The sequence below is a fragment of the Amia ocellicauda genome, chromosome 12 (genome assembly GCF_036373705.1).
Source record: "Amia ocellicauda isolate fAmiCal2 chromosome 12, fAmiCal2.hap1, whole genome shotgun sequence".
NCBI classification, from domain to species: domain Eukaryota; kingdom Metazoa; phylum Chordata; class Actinopteri; order Amiiformes; family Amiidae; genus Amia; species Amia ocellicauda.
Window position 1 is genome coordinate 29,549,876 of NC_089861.1, and position 21,084 is coordinate 29,570,959.

At 40.8% G+C, this 21,084-nt stretch overlaps 2 protein-coding genes across 4 annotated transcripts in view; both read right to left on the reverse strand.

Annotated features, from left to right (window-relative positions):
* LOC136764882 (IgGFc-binding protein) overlaps positions 1 to 21,084 on the reverse strand; it is a 128,373-nt gene that overhangs the window by 81,317 nt on the left and 25,972 nt on the right. The window contains exons 19-21 of one of the 3 annotated variants that reach the window (XM_066719247.1): positions 16,866 to 17,249; positions 16,220 to 16,506; positions 15,356 to 15,531 (exon numbers count right to left, since the gene is read on the reverse strand). In XM_066719247.1, the coding sequence (XP_066575344.1) occupies positions 15,525 to 15,531; positions 16,220 to 16,506; positions 16,866 to 17,249 (678 nt within the window). In that variant the 3' untranslated portion in view covers positions 15,356 to 15,524. Of the gene's footprint in view, positions 1 to 15,355; positions 15,532 to 15,562; positions 16,140 to 16,219; positions 16,507 to 16,865; positions 17,250 to 21,084 lie in introns of those variants that run through there. The other 2 variants (XM_066719245.1, XM_066719248.1) reach the window with 2 other exon arrangements.
* LOC136765039 (zonadhesin-like) lies at positions 17,583 to 19,192 on the reverse strand. Its single transcript, XM_066719514.1, has 3 exons — positions 18,593 to 19,192; positions 17,788 to 18,383; positions 17,583 to 17,606 (listed from the first exon to the last, which is right to left on the reverse strand). Exons 1-3 carry the CDS (start codon positions 19,131 to 19,133, stop codon positions 17,583 to 17,585), a joined length of 1,161 nt encoding a protein of 386 aa, XP_066575611.1. The 5' UTR covers positions 19,134 to 19,192.

Below are 21,084 nucleotides of genomic sequence, written 5' to 3' on the forward strand. Positions count from 1 at the left end.
CAGTCTGAATATTTGCATAACGGGCAACTCTGTAAAGATATGATGTCACTCTATTCATGACTTAAAAACCATTATTGTGGAGTTAATACAATGTGACCATGGGAATAGTAAACAAACAAGTTGATAACATGCAGCTCACCAAGACTGGATGTGAGTAAATACAGTGGCTCTCAAAAGTATTCACACCCTTGGACATTTCCATATTTCATTGTGTTACAAAATGAAATCAGAATGGATTTAATCAGGATTTTTTGTCACTGGTTAAAGTGAAAAATATAATCTGCGAATTGTTCAAAATTAATTACAAATACAAAACAGAAAATACCTGAATGCATAAATTATAACCCCATTCCGTCAATATTTGGTAGAGGCAGCTTTGGTAGCAATAACAGCCATGAGTCTATGTGGAAAAAGTCTCTAACAGCTTTCCACATCTGGACACAGCAATCTTTGCCCATTCATCTTTGCAAAATTGCAAAAATTCACTTTTGGTGAATAGCAATTTTCAACTCTTTCCACATATTCTCAATTTGATTGAGTTCCGGGCTTTGACTGCACTCCAGGACATTGACTTTTTTGTTTTTAAGCCACTCCTGTATGGCTTTGGCCATATGTTTGGGGTCTTTGTCCTGCTGGAAGATAATTCTTCTCCCAAGTCCCAGAACTCTCAAAGACTTCAGCAGGGTTTCTTCTAGGATTTCTCTGTACTTTGCTGCATCCATTTTGGTCTCATTAGAATCTTCCTCTACTTGGTCTCATGGCTTCTGGAAAACTCTAACCGAGATTTGATGTGAGTTTTCTCAACAATGGCTTTTGTTTTGCCACTCTCCCATCAAGGCCACTTTTGTGAAGCACCTGGGCAGTGTCTCCCAGCTTAGCCATTGAAGACTGTAACTCCTTTAGAGTTGCTATAGGCCTCAGATTTGATTTAAGTGTACCTTCGTCTTCATGATGTAGTTTTTGTTAGGAATTGTACTAACTAACTATCTGTGGGACATCCCAGAGACAGCTGTATTTAACCTGAAATCATGTGACACACCTTAATTGTACAGAGGTGGACTCCATTCAACTAATTACATGACTTCTAAAGACAACTGGTTTCACCACAGCTCAATCAGGTGTGTCATAGCAAAGGGGGTAATTACTTATGCATTCAATTATTTTCTATTTGTATTTGTAAATGATTTGAACAATTTGCAAATCATATTTTTCACTTTGACATTATGGACATTTTCTGTGTTGATCAGTGGCAAAAACTCCTGATTTAAATCCATTCTGATTTCATGTTTCATGTAACACAATTAAATGTGGAAAAGTCCAAGGGGGTGAATACTTTTGAGAGCCACTGTATCTCTAAATCATTTAGAGACATCTGCAAATTACACCCTGTATGTAGCACAAGATTATCATTTCTTGTTCACTTGCTCAATAATTTCTATGTAACTGAATGAGGAAACCGGAAGTGATGATCTCAGCAAACATACAGAAAGTCATTTGAAGATATATTGATATTATTTGCAGATATCTCTAAATAATTTAAATGTACATTTAAGTCAAATATATTAATAACTGTCTGCAGGTTCAGTTTGCCAAATTAACATTAAGAGATATCTCTAAATAACTTAAAGATATCTGCAAATCATTTAGAGATATCTTAGAAAAGCACCTAAATTAGATGTCTGCAAATGATTTAAATATATCTGAAATTCAATTCAAGATCTTGAAATAATTTAGAGATATCTCAAAATATTTATCTCTAAATGATAAGTTGGCTTGCCATATTGTCTGTGTGGTAATGTGATAAGCACTGAAATTGAAATGACTGTTGTGTCCTAAATGTGTCCTTTTCTTGTCTTCCAAGCCATGCTTCAGTAGTAGGTGGTCGGCTGGTGGCATTCATCAGTGGAAGAATCACAGGTTGGTGTTAGGGGAGTGGTTTAGGGGCGATGATTTGGAAACTTGCCTGGGCGCTGACTTGTGCTGGAAGTTAACGGTGGCGTAGTTGAGATCATTCCCCTGCACTGCAGCGCTCTGGCTCTGCTCTCTCCCCGGGGAACCTGTTTTTCTCACATTACTGTACAAGTCCTCTGTTGCAGCCTGTGTGGGGTTGGGCACAGACAATGTGAGTGAGACTTATACACAGTTTTATTGTCTTGATTTTACCACCAACCTCTTTAACTGTATCTTCTCTCTCTCTCCCTCTCTCTTTCTCTCTCCCCTTCTCATTCTCTCCCTCCCCCATCCCTCCTTCTGTCCCTCTATTTCTTCCCCTCCCTCTCCCTGCCTCCATCTCTCCCTCTCTCTTTGTCTTTCGCTTATCTATTAGTGAATCAAACTAATTTGCTACCACTTGGGACCTGGGCTTGTGCTGCTCATACTTTGGCCATTGTTGGAAACCTCACTATTTTACATGCTGCCACACACTTTATCTGACCTTAAGATTGAAAGTTTACCTCTGACACTAGATGTCTGTTGTTGTCTTCTCTGGATGGAATAGTCTTCCTCCTTAGGACATAAGAAGACAAGTTAAGAAGTTATAAAAAGCAGTTTGTGACCTGGCAATTCTGTATCTTGATTAGGGTATTTCACCTGTCATTCATTTACATTTCATGCAATTGATTTGATAGAATGGCTAAGAAAATGTTTTTGGAAATCGCATCAAAATAAAATTCAACATACATACATAAAGTACATACATACATAAATTAAAGCCTGGGCCCATATTCATAAAGCGATTCAGTCATAAATGCTTGAAATATCTGAGAGTGACATCAATTTGCTCCTACTTTTACACTGAGGAGTAAATGCTATTAATAAAGATTATTTACAATTAAAAGTCCTCCTAACTTGACCAATATTTAGGAGACCTCACGAGGCTCCCTAACTAGTTAGGAGTAGGGAGACGGCATCAATGTGAAGACGACTGAGCGCAACTTCTGTGAGAGGAAAGGTGTTACAGCGGTGTGATGATGAAGAGTTATTGTGGCGATATAGATTGGATACAAATTGAATATTCTTGGTTAATGAACCTGTCAGAAATGCAACCTAAATTCGAAGGAGGCCTCTGGTAGACCCTGGCTTATCTATGTGTCCAGAGTCCAAAAGATACCTGTCCTCTGATTTACTCCTTGCCAATCTCCAAAGACCCCCACCTCTAAGTTACATCTGTATCACACACCCTTCTCATGGTGTTGTGCTGCCAAAATGTGATTGGTTGAAAGGAAACCTTATAAAACTAGGGACAAACAAAGAGAAGTTAGTTCAGGAGTTCAAGGAGTTCAAGAAGAAGAAGAAGAAGGAGATCATGACAAGAGTGGAGCAGGAGGAAGAGAGAGACACACCCGCTGCCTGCCCGACAAGACTGACTTAAGCTGCCCTGTGATGAGAAGAGGAGAAATCGGGTATTATCTGTTTCTTTCAGAAATCCAGCAGAAGGTTAATATTACTTATTTTCAGTACTATAATTGCACGATATTAGTTTTGTATTTTTTTCACAAATAAATGATTATCTGTGACTTGACCGCATCTTCCCTAGAAAAAGAATCTTAAAAGAGAAACCAATTGACCTATGAGTTTTCAGTTCAAGCATATCAAATTCTCTTACAATACCTATATATTCAATGCTGGACTATATTCATCAAGGGTTTTACATTACACCGATTCTATATCTGATTATTTTTCTAATTACATAAAATTAAAAAATAAGTTGCAAAAGGAATGAAAATGATCCAGCTCATACAAAGCATATTGTAACGATTTACGGGTTCTGGCCACAACAGGGAGTCAAACCTCGTTCTCAGGTTCATACTCATCTTCATAATCATCTTCATGTTCATTTTCATAATCATCTTCATGTTCATCTTCATGTTCATAATCCTCTTCATGTTCATCTACATAATCATCTTAATGTTCATTTTCATAATCATCTTCATGTTCATCTTTATGTTCATAATCCTCTTCATGTTCATCTACATAATCATCTTAATGTTCATCTTCATAATCATCTTCATGTTCATAATCATCTTCATCTTAATTTTGGCACTGATCACCCTCCATAATAGCCTCCTATAGTTATAGTCAGCAGCGCTGTGCACTTCCTGTTTCACATTGTAAATAGCGCTTTAATTTCTGCATCGTCCCAGTTGTACCTCTAAGGCGGCATTTGCAATTGTACTGCTCAATACAATAGCATTTCGGATTAAACAGTTGGTCTCGTTTTAAAATGCATTGATTTGAATGGAAACCTGCTTCGGTTAAATTTATATCGTTTTAATGCAAAATCCGGATAATTAATAAAGTGACCTGGTCCCGTTCACAAAATTTCACACTTCAATCATATAGTACAAGAACAAACAATAGCAAGTTTACCAGCTACAAACTTTTATTTTAACCGACCGAGTAGTTTGAACTGCTTACATCATTATAACTCATTATTTAGCATATACATTTTTAATATATATATAAAGACATGAGCTAGCGAAATGTATCAGTACATTTAAGGCTATAGATCGATATGACATTCAATCAATATAGAGACAATACTGTGTGTCCTGAAATGTGTGAGCTGTCCGTGTTTACTCTGTGTTAATCTGTGTTTATTCTGTGTTAATCTGTGTTTATTCCGCGTCTCTCTTGCCAGGTTTCCACTGGGGGCCCCGGACGCTTAAACGGCTGTTTCCAGTGGCTGAGCGTCCGGACGCGCCGTGTTTAGAGCCGGTTAACTGGCTGCTGCTGGACGCGCCGTGACGTCCGTCCACTGAGGACACGAGTCACTGTCAGAGGGAGTGAGTTTGACTGAGACACAGGAGGACATCAGAGACATTGTGTCGGAGGATATAATCTCAAGGGCCTGTGCGATCACGAAGAAATTACAAGTTTATTAGCAGCATGGAGTGCAATCCACGTACAGAGACAATGACTGATACAGTTAATATCCGAGTGCATTAAACACTGATTCACAGACCGGTGCAGCGCCTGACTAGTTACAATAAACTGAAGGATAATAATCGCATCGTAGCAGCCGATGGTATTAATATTGTATGAACAGCTGCCGGTGTTCAGGCTGTGTGTGTGAATGTGTGCAGGGCAATCCAGAGACAGTCAGTGTGAAGACAACACGATTCAGTTAACGTGTCCATTTACAAGATCAATTAATGAATAAAATAATACAGCAGATCTGGGTTTCCTCTAAAACATAAGGACTGGTTTAATAAATGCGTCCATAAACGCCATGACTGAGACGCGCACTTTAGTTCAATTAAACCGGCTATATTGTATCTGGATGATTAATCGTGAAACGTGTGTATTTTGTTTCAACTGTAACTTGCCCTGGTTTAGGACGTCTGATAAGTACATTATAAATAATACGGCAAAAAGTATCGTTTGCAGTTACAAATCTGTAGTACGAGTAATAAGTTAAGGGAGTCAAATGATGATGATAATAATATCAATACATATTCGCTATGTAGTATTATTGTTGCGCATGGAAACGTATTCTTGTGTGAACATGCTTGTCTGAATATAATGTTGTCTACACGTTCAGCTCTTCCTAGTATCTCTAACAGAAACGTGTATTTATTACGCTGTTTCCAATCCTGTAAAGCACAGAGAATAAAACAGACACAAAGTCCTCTCCTGGTCAGGCTGTGAGGCTCTAGTGTTTCTGTCTCTGTTTTTAACACGAACACAAACCAAACCCGCAGTCGCTGCTGCTCCTCAGAGGGACGGATCTCAGCGGCCGGTTTGCAGTAAAAGCTCTGGACTCCGGCAGACGCGGCGCTTCAGCCAGTGGAACCGAGGCGTTGGACACGCGTCACCGGAGGCGGGGCTTGAGTTGCGTCACGCACTGACGCTTTCCACCGGCCCGGTCCGGCGCGTCACAGTCACATTTAGCAGGACTAGTTTTGAAAATCTCAAATGTGAACGGGGTCAGTGACACGTATTCTAAACTAAACTGTTGTGAAAATATGCTAAAAAAAATTCCTAGTACTGGATCCTACTCACAGCTAAAAGTATTTGTAAGAGACTGTATTACTAACTTCTACCTCCTACTCTGAGTAGGGTTGCGACTCGTCCAGGTTTTCCCAGGATTGTTCTCTTTTTTGAGCATCTGTCCCGGAAAATGTATATTTGATTGGCAGCAGAAATAAGAAAGCTTATGTCACATCTAGTACTTGGTCTGCCGCTCGCATCCACATCCACAATCCCACCGTGTGAAGTTGTAAGTCCAGTTGATAGCTAACATTTTAAAAACTTTCTATTTATTGTGTCGGTTTTATGAAATGGGGAGTGAGACGGATGAGGAAGACGACAGAACAAAATCGGACGAGCCACCAGCGTCAAAGAAAAAACGTCTTACAATGTACAACTCAACCTGGGCGAAAAGAGAAAACTTTTCTGAGTGGGTAAGGCCCACCCAAGGAGACCCATTCTCCGCCACTTGTGTTTTGTGTCCCACCAAAATTTCAATTAAATATGAAGGGAAAACAGCGCTGGAAAATCATGCAAAAACAAAGAAGCACCAGAGTTTTGTATTAAGCAAACACAAAAATCGAACCATTGCAATGTTTATGACAAAAAAATGTTCACCAGAGGAAGACAGGATAGCAGTAGCGGAGCTTACCAGTGTATACCACGGAGTGCTTCACAGCCACAGCTACTTATCTACGGATTGTGGCAATAAAGTAAGTGCGAAAATCTTTCATGATTCGAGTATTGCCACAAAAATGTCATGTGGAAAAACAAAAAGCAAAGCTTTAGTTCAAAATGTCCTAGCGTCTTACAGCCAGGAGCGTTTAACTACAGAACTGAAACATACCCCATATTTTTATGTCTGTTGTGATGCATCAAACTCGGGGAATGCCAAATTATAGCCATACACAGTCCAATATTTCCACTAAGACGAGGGTGTTAAATATGGGCTATTGGAATTTTTCTAAGACCCCCATGAAACCAGCAGAGCTATGAACACATTGTGGATATCACAGAAACAAGTGGCCTGTGTGTCAGCCAGATTAGTGCATAAAACATAATTGTTGTTCAAAAACTGAAAGAAGTCAGTCCACACATCGTAAAGGGCAACTGCAAATGCCGCTTGATCCACAACACCCTGAAAAACACGAACAGAATTCTCAGTGCTGCAGGTTATGATGTTGAATCCATTGTCCTAAAAATCTACAGCGAATTCTCATGCTCAGCCAAAAAAGCAGAATCTCTGAAAGAGTTTTGCGAGTTCACTTCAATACAGTACAAAGAGATACTGAGGCATGTACCAACCCATTGGTTATCTCTATTGCCTGCAGTTCAGCAGATCTTGGAGCGTTGGCCTGCCCTGAAGTGTTATTTTCTGTCATTGGGAAAGCAGGATTGTCCTGACATTATCTGGAAGGTTATGTGCAGAAGTGGTGCTGATGCTGCCGACAGCAGTGATGAGGATGATGCGACAGGGTCTGAATGTTTCCTGTTGCTCATGCACAACATCATGCAGGAATCTGACAACGCAATTCGGAAGTTGGAAAATGAGAGTGCTACTCTACTGGCTGTTCACGGAGTAATTAGCCGAATGCACAGCCAATTAATCTCATGTCGTGCAAACAGATTTTATGGCAGTAAAAAAAAAAACAAGCATTCTGAAAACTAAGTGCAGTAGAACAAACAGAGTTCTGCAGGCAGCAAAAAGGGATTAGAAATACACATGGAAAAAGAGGTGAGAAATTTCAGGGTTGGGTTGCCCAAATTCATTAAGTTAAAAAGTTGTTTATAATCTATTATAATACATCTAATCGTGTGTTCATTGCTAAAGGGAGTATACCTTTGTACATATGATTAGATCTTATAATAGATTATATTTAGACAGTATATGTTTACACATTAAAGTAAAATATCTGTATTTAATGTAGAAAAGGACAGCAGCAGACAAAGGAGTTCAGAGTGAGTGCAACTGTGTCAGGGTCAGGGAGTGCGTCTGCGTCAGGACAAATATACAAATATAGGTAAGAGAGGCAATAGGTAGTCCTACAACTGTTAACATAGTATATATATATATATATATATATATATATATATATATATATATATATATATATATATATATATATTTTGTCAGAGTGTCCTGGTTTTTCAAAAATCATAGGTGGCAACAACCCTAACTCTGAGTGAGGAGTAATATTACTCCTAAACTAACTTTTAACATGATTCCTAGGAGTAAATCTGAGATGTTTTATGCATATGGACACAGATCCAACCTGACATCATCTTTACAGGATCTTAGCTACATCTAGGGTCTGGACTGTGTAACTGCACAGTAATTAAAACTATTAATTAAAACAGCATACTTTATTATTCATCAATTATATATGAGAATCTAATAGAAGGACACCAGCAATGGGCTGTTTAATTGACTTTGGAAAACAGGGGCTGCTGGGATTGTGTCACTATGTTGACCTGTAATTTTAAGTAAAGTAAATAAAAGCATGAACATGAACACAATATGTAGCTTAACCCTTAGCTGCATGTGGCCACATTCATGTCTGCAGTAACACACTCTACACATTTACTCTAGCACTGAGGTCAGCCACCCTGCTAAAGTAAAACACCAGCCAGTTCCCACACAGCACATTTGATAGTAAATTAGCAGCAAAATGCTTCAGTTTCTCTTCATAGTTTCCTATGATCTTGCCATGCTCAGTATTTATTTATACTTGGCTACAGAAAAGGAAACAATCATGCCATCCCATACCCTGGCAGAGTCAAAGATCAGGGCAACATTGCAAATTACTGTAGCAACCAAGAGGTATCCATCTCTTTAAAACCTTTGACCTCAGCTGATAAAGTGCGGGAGGGAGCACACTCAGTCAACTCTCCATGTCATGTAAACGTCACACAGAGCCAATGCAGACACGTTATATCATGATCGTAGTTTCCAGACTCCACCCATGCTCACCTCTTGATGCAGATGATGAACACGACAGCGACCACTATTACAGGCACTAGGCTTCCAAATACAGCCAGAAGGAGCCTGGTGATGGTGCCTGGAACAGAGGAGAAAATTAAGAGACACAGTAATGGGATCTCAGTTTGAAAAGCAAAAGAGGGGATTTTGAGGTATGCTTAGAAGTCAGCAGAAGTTTAAAAAAAGCTCAGATCAACAAGGGCAACTTACAGGGATATTGGTAGGGAAGGATGACAAATTCATTCTTAACAATTAAAAGTACTCCTCCAATATTTAGGAGACCTCACGAGGTCCTCTAACTAGTTAGGAGTTGGCAGCAATGAGAGATGACTGAGCGCATCTTGCGTGAGAGGAAAGGTGTTACAGCGGTGTGATGGTAAGGAGTTATTGTGGTGATATAGACTGGACAGAAATAAAATATTCTTGGTTACTGAACAAGTCAGAAATGCAGTTTCTCTGCCACTGTCAGAAATGCGGCCCTGTCAGCACTGTCATCATTCTACTGTTTATTGATTTCCCCACCACTGTCTGGCAAATACCCACAAAACAAGCCGCATTCATAATCAACAGGCTAGCCTATTCATTAAGGGTTTACATTACACACATTATATATCCGACTATTTTTCAACATGAATAAAAGTAAAAATAATCTGCAAAATGATTGAAAAATTATCCACCTGTGCTCACCTAGGGATGATGTCATGGTAATGAACTTGTACACTATGAGCCCTGTTATACTAGCATTTGGTATTTGGCACAAGTGCAGTATTCCTTTGAGTGAGTAAACATCTTCCACAAAGATATAGAATTTGGACTGGGCAGTGTTCTGAATTGTCTAGGAATTTGCAGGTTTTCAACAGTGTCTTCCTCATAGTTCTGTTTTTTGATGTATCGTATTAAATGTATCATACCTGTCACTGGCAGAGGTACAGCTGTAGAGTTGTGAGCTCCATGTTTATTGTGTGCTTCACAGTAGTACTGCCCACTGTCTCCAGGGCTGATCTCTGTAATGGTGAAACTCTGCCCTGATCCTTTCTCCCAGACAGCAGCTCCATTGGTCTTAAACCAGGTGTAGTTCTGCACTGGTGGGTTTGCATTGCTGCTGCAGGTCAGGGTGACAGAACTGCCTTCCACTATTTCACCAGAGGGGCTGACTGACACTGAGGTGTTCACTGGGGCGTCTGGAAGAAATCAGTCAACCGTCATTTAGTTGTTTCACTATTAATATGCACTACCAGTAGCTCTTTTCTGATGAATCAAAAGATGTAGTAACTTATTTAGAATGTGTCCAAGCTATACAGTTATTAAGACCTTACAACTACATTACATTAAAAATAATTTACAAACATTACCAGGTGTTATAGATAATGATGTAATCTAATTTGTCAATAATAATAATATTAATAATAATAATAATAATAATAATAATAATAATAATAATAATAATAATAATAATAATAATAATAATAATCTACACCATAAACACCATCATCATAATAGCCGTTCTAATAAGATAATTTTGTTGGATGAGTTGTTTGGTATGTTATGTGAGTATTAGTTTTGTCATTTCAGTTGTTTTACTGATATCTGTATACATTGCAGATCTTGCATATGATCACACTGCTTATTATATGCAGCTGTTTATGACATGCTGGCCTCACATTAATAAGCTGTATTTAACAGGTGTTATCTCCATTTGCTGTGGCTGTAGTCAGTGTTCAAATACTGAATGAGGCAGTCAGTGGTACCAGGCAGGAGGAGCAGAGTTGCTCCCAGTAAGCGCAGCGTCTCTTCCACACCCATAGCAGCAGCTTCAGTTCTGTCCTTCTGCTCTCCGTCAAGGATATAAACCAGACTACGCTCCCAGAGGCAGGTCACTGGAGAGATGGGAGAGGTTAAATTTCCACTTGCAGTTTTGCATGCTTAAACAAGTCACATTTTCAATGCAATGCAAAAATAACTTTTTATTTCACTCTTTCTTTCATTTATTCTTTCTTTCTATCTTGCTTAGCAGCCATCCTTACAGTTCCTGCAATATATACAGGTTTCTCAAAACATCCAGTCAACATGTAAATAGACACAATGTACAATAAAAGACAACAAAAATCAAGCACAAACAGACTAAAACGAATAATGTGTATGCAGGGAGCTAGCATTATCTCTATGCTGTGGTATTATGGTGTTGGAGAACTTGACCTACTCAAGCAGGATTTATGTTATTACTTACCAAGTAGTGGTATTATTGTGCTGTGATCTGTAACTCACCTTTGCCAACAATCAGCAATTAGGAGCTCCTTTCCACACAGACTCTTCTCACTGACTAATTACATAAGTGTGGGCTTCAGCAACTGATATTGTTCAACAATTAAGTGACTCAACAAAACAAAAAATAATCATTTCCCCTTTTATCCCCCTCCCTCTCTCTCTCTCTCTCTCTCTCTCTCTCTCTCTCTCTGAAATTCAAATTCAATTTCAAATTCAATACAAGCTTTATTGGCATGATATGTTTACACACAAGTATTGTCAAAGCAATTGGGTACATTGAAATTATATACAATAACATTAAGAACTTTACAAATATAAAATAAAATATTGTGTTATTTACATACACTCACCTAAAGGATTATTAGGAACACCATACTAATACTGTGTTTGACCCCCTTTCGCCTTCAGAACTGCCTTAATTCTACGTGGCATTGATTCAACAAGGTGCTGAAAGCATTCTTTAGAAATGTTGGCCCATATTGATAGGATAGCATCTTGCAGTTGATGGAGATTTGTGGGATGCACATCCAGGGCACGAAGCTCCCGTTCCACCACATCCCAAAGATGCTCTATTGGGTTGAGATCTGGTGACTGTGGGGGCCAGTTTAGTACAGTGAACTCATTGTCATGTTCAAGAAACCAATTTGAAATGATTCAACCTTTGTGACATGGTGCATTATCCTGCTGGAAGTAACCATCAGAGGATGGGTACATGGTGGTCATAAAGGGATGGACATGGTCAGAAACAATGCTCAGGTAGGCCATGGCATTTAAACGATGCCCAATTGGCACTAAGGGGCCTAAAGTGTGCCAAGAAAACATCCCCCACACCATTACACCACCACCAGCAGCCTGCACAGTGGTAACAAGGCATGATGGATCCATGTTCTCATTCTGTTTACGCCAAATTCTGACTCTACCATCTGAATGTCTCAACAGAAATCGAGACTCATCAGACCAGGCAACATTTTTCCAGTCTTCAACTGTCCAATTTTGGTGAGCTTGTGCAAATTGTAGCCTCTTTTTCCTATTTGTAGTGGAGATGAGTGGTACCCGGTGGGACTTCTGCTGTTGTAGCCCATCCGCCTCAAGGTTGTACGTGTTGTGGCTTCACAAATGCTTTGCTGCATACCTCGGTTGTAACGAGTGGTTATTTCAGTCAAAGTTGCTCTTCTATCAGCTTGAATCAGTCGGCCCATTCTCCTCTGACCTCTAGCATCAACAAGGCATTTTCGCCCACAGGACTGCCGCATACTGGATGTTTTTCCCTTTTCACACCATTCTTTGTAAACCCTAGAAATGGTTGTGTGCGTGAAAATCCCAGTAACTGAGCAGATTGTGAAATACTCAGACCGGCCCGTCTGGCACCAACAACCATGCCACGCTCAAAATTGCTTAAATCACCTTTCTTTCCCATTCAGACATTCAGTTTGGAGTTCAGGAGATTGTCTTGACCAGGACCACACCCCTAAATGCATTGAAGCAACTGCCATGTGATTGGTTGGTTAGATAATTGCATTAATGAGAAATTGAACAGGTGTTCCTAATAATCCTTTAGGTGAGTGTATATTTTACATGGTTAATGTGCTGTGTTGTTGGTTGGAGACATGGTTGTGGTTCTCTGGCTGTGTGGCAGGCTGTGATGTACTCTGCCGCGATCACAGCACAGTCTCTGTGCTCCCTAGCACCACTCTGAGCTGCGCCTCTGTGCTGAGCTGGGGGAAGTCGGGGACTCTGCTGGTGAATCTGGGGAAGAAGGCGTCTCTGACCTGTGTGTATTTGGAGCAGGTCAGGGTGAAGTGCGTCACTGTCTCTACCTCTCCAGACCCACACTGTCTGCACAGGCATCTGTCTCTGGGGGTCCAGGTCTGGCTGTGCCATCCGCTCTCCACCTCCAGGCTGTGGTCGCTCAGTCTGTACTCTCTCTCTCTCTGTCTCCTTCTCTCTCTCACACACAAACACAGGAACTTATATTTTGCAATTACACATCAAAAAAATAAATAAAAGTTGGTTGTTTAGCTTTCTTCCTCCTATCTGTTTTTGTTTTTTACAGGTAGTCACTCAGTGTTGTGTTAATGATTCTCTGCTAACTGTGTACAGTGACAGTCTTCACTGGATTATCGAGCTTTCCTCTTATTAACATAATTTATTTTATGATTCTATAACCATGGAGATACATTGCAGGTCTTATCTACATGTACAATGTCTCTGGTCCATAGCGCATCATTCATGACTCTAATGAGTTTCAGGGTGCAAATACAAACACAGTGGTTTATAATATTACTACATGTGTGGATCAGGAAATATTACTGCAGTGATTTTTTATGTATTATTTCTTATGGTGGGGTGTAGAGAGAGAGTCTGCTACATAGGCCTACATAGACATTATTTATATATTTGTTTTGCAGACACCGCTTTTGCTACTTTTAATTCACACAGATACACAGATGCAACAGATAAGGAAAAAGAGGAAAGCAAATGTCACGGTAACAAGGACCACAGGGCACGGGAACAGGGGACCCAAGTGCAGTGCTCATAGAGGAGGTTGATGAAGGCAATAAAGGGCTAGGCAAAGACATAGTCGAGGTCACAGGTGTGGGTCAGGATCAAGTAGACTGGGAGAAGCGAGATACAAGGCTTAGAATTGCAGACTGGGCTGATAACACTTCACCCAGAGTGAGGGAAGTGAGGGGAATAAAGGGACAAGAAACCAGGTTGGGAGGTGCAGGGCAAATGGGAACAGAGGGAGAGAACAAGAGTGCACATGGGTGTTGAGGAATGTTAATGGGATGATTGGATGGATGAAAGCAGGGATAAGTGAGAGAAAAGGCAGGGAATCCCGGGGAATGAGGGAGCGCTGGTACTGAAAGGCCAGTTCTCTTGGCTCTCTTTCATCCAGTGCTATAGTTGTTTAACACAGAAACTGAAGTCCAGTTTTCCTTTATTCCCTACATTCACTCTTGTGCCTTTCTTGAGCTGCTGCACCTGCCCCAACCCGCTGAAGTTAAGCTACTAGTGAGGGTTGAAGCTGCACTATTAAGTACTTATGTTTCTCACTCTCTGTTGGCAGGTGGCCCCCTGGGTTGTATTTATCAGTGTTGCATACATGTGGCCCTTGTCTTACACTTGAAGAGTGTTTGCATGCAACACTTAAAACCAATACTCTGTGTCAGTCCAGATAGCTGCTGGTGTCTTGCTATTCTGTTGTCACTAGTTGATGGTTATTGGGAATGTATGTTGTCTTACTAAGAAAGGTTGGATCTGGTTCATTACATGTCATGATTTCATGTATTGAGAGTTTATAATTGCTTTTTTAGAAAAAAAGATCAAATAACATTTAATAATTTGGAGGCCCTGACAACTCAGTAAAGATATTTAATTTTACATAATCTGCCTGCCTGCCTGTCTGCCTGCTTGTCTGCCTGCCAGTCTGTCTTTCTGTCTGTCTGACCACCCAGTATCTTGTATTTTATTTTCATCCTCAACTCTACAGTGTAACATTTTATTCCTTGTGTATTTTATTCAAGCAATCAATTCTTTAGAAAAGAGTTATTTTGGAAACTCTTCAAAGACCATGTATTGACATACTTTGTCACATGCAGAGCTTTGATAAGTAACCGATAAATACACAAGTCTTGGTTTCCACATTCTGTCGCGCTAGCAGTTGTCAGTGTTTAATATTCGATATGACACTATGGTGTTGGGAAATATGTAGGTTTTATATTGTTTGCCCACATCCTAGACTCTAGAGCTGCCAGGAGAGAGAACTGCTAGAGTTGGTTAAAATAGAGATAGTGATAGTATATAAATAGTGAGCTAATCTTGTAAAGAGCTTTTTCTACAGTTTCCTTTTATGCACCAGAAACAGAAGAAAAATGTAAATAATTTCCATGTGGCTTCAGTATGTGAATCTGAGCTCACTCATGGTTCAAGGTGCAATGAGAATTATTAATTCTTCTTCTTCTTCTTCTTCTTCTTCTTCTTCTTCTTCTTCTTCTTCTTCTTCTCCATATCAAGTGTATGGAAAACTTAACAACCACTTCCAGCTGTTGGATAGTTCTGTGCATATGGTATAGAGACATTGTGTGTGATTGCAAAATAAAATACGCATTGATGAAGAAATAATTTTATTTAGTTTCTTTTCTAAGAAGAAGGAAACTGTACACCAGACTTGCTCAGAATGATTCTATAGTTCTGTCTGCACAGTCCTACAGTAATCTCCTCTAACACGTCATTGGGCTGCTGTTGGCTAATTGTCTACAGAAGCAAGAATGTGTGAAGGAAGGTCTTGGCTCTCTCGTCTGATGGCTTAGTCACTGCAGGACAGAAGAAATGGCGAGAATTAGAGCTCAGATGAGATTAACATCTTTATTTCTGTTTGTTTTGTTATCCATTGTCCCTAGAGACGGGACCTCATGATGTATTGATTATTAATGGTCTGCTGAAAATCAATAAAAACATATTGCTAACAACACAATCTTTTTCATTTTAAGAATCATTTGTTTTGAGGTATCTCATTGTGGATTTTATTTCAGTGGCAGAGCTGCCTTCTGGAAGTGATGTCATTTAAAACAGCTCCAGGAAAAAAGGTTGGTTATTATTATTTTTAGTATTATTAAACACTGTTTTTAGGCTTGAGGACACTTGCAGCTCAATCCAAAGCAGCATCTGAAGGAGCCCATGTGTCTTCTGGTTGTCATCCCAGCTGAGGTCTTAATTGAATTCTTAACTGAACAACTGATAATTGTATTTCAGACTTGGCAGTTGTTCTCAGGCCTTAAATAGGTGGAGATCAGTAATGTCAGTGGGTGACATCAACAACAATAACAATAACTGGAGCTGGAATGAACGCCAGCCAGCCGGCAGACACTGGGAGCTTCTCCAGGATCAGTGCAGGGAGCCACTGGCTTAAAACTAACCATTGCTGGAAAATATGAAGAAAAATGTAAATACATTCATGAATGAGTTAATGTGACTTGGATTAACTGTTATAGAGGGCCTCACCACTGAGGTAGGAAGTCCTCGGAAATCCAGGATTTGATGAACTCTGCAGTGGCAGCTGTCAGGAAGTTCTCCTTGGTCCTCAGGTCGTCTTTGGCCTCATTGTTGTAGGTGCCACACAGACCCTTCAGACCGCCCATCAGGAGGTTGGGCACAGTCACAGAGAGGTCGCCCATGGAGCTCAGATGCACCTCCTTCCCATCCTTCTCCATCACCACTGCCCCCTCTACCACCGACACTGCCAGCCCATTGGTTGCCTTCCAGGGCAGAGACACAGGCTGGCCATTCACCTGGACACAGACAGAGATAATTCAGTGTTGTATAGATTCCCTTTCTCTCCCCTCGATGTCATTGCTTTGCTTCTATTTTAGGAATTCTACTTTGGGATTTTTCCTAATCCTTTTTGGTAGCTTTTCTGTAAACTAGTTCTGGCTTTCATTTGTCCTTGTTTTTCTGCTGTGCAGCACATCGGCCTCTTGAATATCAGCTAAGAGTGACTGTTTTTACGCATAAGAGCCCAATGTTATGTAAAAATATATCATCCCAGTTTACCAGGCTTTGCTATGCCACATCTCTATTTAAACGCAAGCCCCGCCATACAGCATGGATTTGTCTCCAGTTGGCTGATTTGTGAATGTTTTCCACTTACCCAGACCTTTTGCTTCGCCGACACAGTGACCAGAGTTTCTGCGAAGAAGGCAAACACCAAACCCAGGGTTGACTTGTCCTGGCCACATGCTTGGATCCCGGCCACCACTCTGAAGCTGCTGTCCCCAGCTTGCTTTCCAGCAGGGTGGACAACCACATCAAAGTGACCCCCAATCCTGAGATTGGTGACCATTCCGTCAAAGGACTCAACTACAGAACCCTTAGTGAGGATGCAGGTGACGTGAGTGGGGTAGCAGCCTAGGGCCCCGTTCCTCACCGCACACTGGGTGTTGGCTGGGCAGGAGGTCTCCTCGCATACAGAGTTGTGCCTGGAGCTACAGCTGCATTTCTGGGTGCACATGTTCATGTAGATGATCTCTCCACTCTGTGTGGGGAGGGAAGCGCGGATGAGACATTGATTTTACAACCCCATTGCTCCTAAAATACACCTTGCATGGATTTCAGACCACTGGTATGGAAACAGAACTAACTAATTGAATGAAGACGATTAAATAAATAAATATAACTAAATTGCTGAAAATAATGAAAAACCCTTTGTGAAATGGTTCATATCCTCCAACGTCTGAGCTATATAGATGACTCATTGGTCTTGGAGTTTCATAGGGTGCTCTGGCCTACAACTTTCCAGGAGTTGTTTGTATATATTTCTAAATGTTTTAGTTTTTTATTTGTATTTTTGTTTTTACCTACTTAACTCTCACTGAGTTAGAGCATTGCCTACCTTCAAATCAGTGAAACATTATGTGTTAGTAATTTTAAAGTAAACAATAGATCTAAGGTGGGTGGGGGGACATGTGTGACAAATAATTGCACAAGAAAGTTGTGGATGAGATTACAAATACAAAACAATCATGAATAAAAACATCTCTCCTTATGTTGCATTAATGTTAGCATTGACTCACCTGAATCTGCCAGGGAAATCCCTTCTCCAGGGTGATGGAGACCCCAAACACCCTCACAGTAATCGAGCGAGTTGTGGACACCTTGCCCACCATGACATGCTCCTTCTCTGCAAAGACTGAGAACCACGACAAGTTGAGGGCAGCGGAGTTTGACACTGTGACCAGCGTGTAGCTGCAGGCTCCCTGGAAGTCATAACTGAGTTTATCGAAGGTGAGGTGATGCGAGTGGCCCGACACACTGCATGTGCTGTAGGCTTTGGGGTGGCAACGTTGGACGCCATCTAAAACACTGCACATCTCCTGGGGACCACAGGAAGCAACCTGACAGGCCACAATGCCTGACTGGCAACTGCAGCGAAGCTGACAGTCTCCGTCTGTGTAGAAGATCTGACCTGACCTGTAGTAGCGGTTCTCATGCTTGCAACCACATTCCTGTATGGGCACACACTCTTCGTCACTCAGCAGGAAGCCTGGCATGCACTGGCAGCCCTCTCTACAGGCAGCTTTGCAACCAGTGGGGGCACTCATGCTGTAACATGTGGCAGGGCACCCGGGAGCACAAGTGCTGTACTCGCTGTTCTTTGGGCAGGAAAGAGCTGAGACAAATGGAATAGTGAAGGACAAGTCATTAAGGACATGTGGTTATAGACATGTGGAGATGCAACTGATGGAATACTGATTGATCTGTTTTAGGCAAAAGGTGGAAGAGGAGCACAGTTCAATGTGAATAATGGGCACACGCAGGTATGATTGCGACAAGTGGCCATTTCCGGTGTGTTAAAGTATGAACAAAAGACAAACCTACCACAGAAGTCCTTCTTCCTCCGAGTATTGATTTGGCCCCCGGCGTCTTGACATTGCTCCACATAGGCGGCGATGGCATCACAAGCTGCCTTCTGTAGGCCCTTGTTCAGCTGGATGTCGAACATGCAGCTGCCATGGAAGCGAGCATAGTCTACCTTACCCAGGCAGTCGCCCAGGGGCCCTTTGGGATCGGTGATCACATCACAGTCAGCCACATAGGGTGGAGGTTTCTCCCCAGGGGCGGGGGTAGGAGGTGTCTGGGCACAGTCTTTGCACTCAGAGGAGCAGCCGAGGGCATCGCCCACTTTGTAGCTGTTGCCAAACTGTGTGGGATTATTGGCCTTTTGACCATTGGGCATAAGCAGGTCATCTTTCTTGTCACCATTGTAATTGCCGCACAGGCCACACGTGGCGTTGGTGTAGCTGCTGGGCACCCTGACCTTCACCTCGCTGTTCCAGTCGAACATCACCTGGAGACCAAAGTGGGTCTCCAATACTCCAAACCTGCCACTTCTGTATGCCTGGCCCTGGCTATTGTTCATGTAGTATGGAAGGGAAGTCAAAATACCATTTACCTGCAGGACAAATCGGGACAATATACAGTGTTCAGTGTTAGTGCTACACAGACAATTTATAGGTTCACTGATGCACCTGGAGAGAAAGGACAGAAATTTGTAATGCAGTAACAGTTCTTAGAATAAATTTGGGTTTGTCTTGCCAGGTGAATCACTTCTGAGTGTTCTGTCTCTCTCTCACTATATAACCTCAATGGCAGCTGTACTGTATTTGAGCAATGACCTTTTAGAGCTCTATAACAACTTAAATCTCCAGGGACGGGTTTGGGTTCCGTTCTTGATGTTGATCTCAATCTGAGCTCAAATCCAATACAGATTAACACCACAAAGCACATTAATCCTCACAGACGTGACTGGTCCTGTAGTGGGGCCAAAACTGAAGCACAGTCATGCCTTATGCCTCATGTCTGAAGCTGTGTTTAGCCTTGAGATGTTTTGCAACTGTCAGGTTTCAGCAAATACATAACATTATCAGTGTAGACTAGTCTGGTTAAGCACAGATTAACAACAAAAATGTTACTTACATTATTTACAATGATTTGTACTTTCAAATATACTTTCCATAGTATAATGTTGAACCATGCATTCTGCTTTTTTGTCAATATGGTGAGGTGTAGTTTGTGTTTTTATTTATTTTCATTATGATAAATGATCATGTAAAACTATAATTTCTCCAGCACCCCTGTTGCAAACTCAAGAAGACAGGTGACAGAGCCTCCTGTAGCTGCTCCACAACTTTTATTATTATTTTTATTATTATATGTATTTCTTGGCAGACGCCCTTATCCATGGCGACTTATAACATTTAGAAGCACCCCTACACTCCATAGTTTTAAGACATTTCTTAAAACTAACCTTTTTTAAAAAGCTTTTAGTTGAGGAGTTAAAGAAACACACACCAGTGCAAGAAACTGGAACCGGTTGTGCACTTTGTGTGGTTTTAACAGATCCAATGGGCAATGTCCTTGACGGAAAACTTTTCACACGACAGACTACAAATGCCGTGTCAAATCCAGTGTACAATGAGGCATAAGCACACTGAAATTAACATGCATTGGGAAACATATTGAACAACTAAGATTGTTTAATGAATAAACTCGTCAGCAATATAGCACAATATAGTTTTCTGAAAGCTTTATGATTGCCATTGTGTCATTACAGCGGTAGATGTTCAAATAGCCGCACCAGTTAGGGACTAGATGGTTAAAAAATAGGAAACTCCTTAGTTACCGCACACACTGCTTAATAATTGGATCAAAAAATCGAATCAGTGTAGCCTGATCTTGATCTTGTAGCCCTTGTCTTACACTTGAAGAGTGTTTGCATGCAACACTTAAAACCAATACTCTGTGTCAGTCCAGATAGCTGCTGGTGTCTTGCTATTCTGTTGTCACTAGTTGATGGTTATTGGGAATGTATGTTGTCTTACTAAGAAAGGTTGGATCTGGTTCATTACATGTCATGATTTCATGTATTGAGAGTTTATTGCTTTTGCTTTTTTAGAAAAAAAGATCAAATAACATTTAATAATTTGGAGGCCCTGACAACTCAGTAAAGATATTTAATTTTACATAATCTGCCTGCCTTCCTGTCTGCCTGCTTGTCTGCCTGCCAGTCTGTCTTTCCTTCTGTCTGACCACCCAGTATCTTGTATTTTATCTTCATCCTCAACTCTACAGTGTAACATTTTATTCCTTGTGTGTTTTATTCAAGCAATCAATTCTTTAGAAAAGAGTTATTTTGGAAACTCTTCAAAGACCATGTATTGACATACTTTGTCACATGCAGAGCTTTGATAAGTAACCGATAAATACACAAGTCTTGGTTTCCACATTCAGTCGCGCTAGCAGTTGTCAGTGTTTAATATTCGATATGACACTATGGTGTTGGGAAATATGTAGGTTTTATATTGTTTGCC

Excerpts from the sequence above, each read along its gene's own strand:
- LOC136765039 (XM_066719514.1), bottom strand. The coding sequence starts at position 19,133 with ATGAACAATAGCCAGGGCCAGGCATACAGAAGTGGCAGGTTTGGAGTA. Across the intron at positions 18,384-18,592 it reads GAGGAAGAAGGACTTCTGTG|CTCTTTCCTGCCCAAAGAAC; the intron begins GTAGGTTTGTCT and ends CATTTGTCTCAG. Across the intron at positions 17,607-17,787 it reads GATTTCCCTGGCAGATTCAG|GTAGGCAATGCTCTAACTCA; the intron begins GTGAGTCAATGC and ends ACTGATTTGAAG.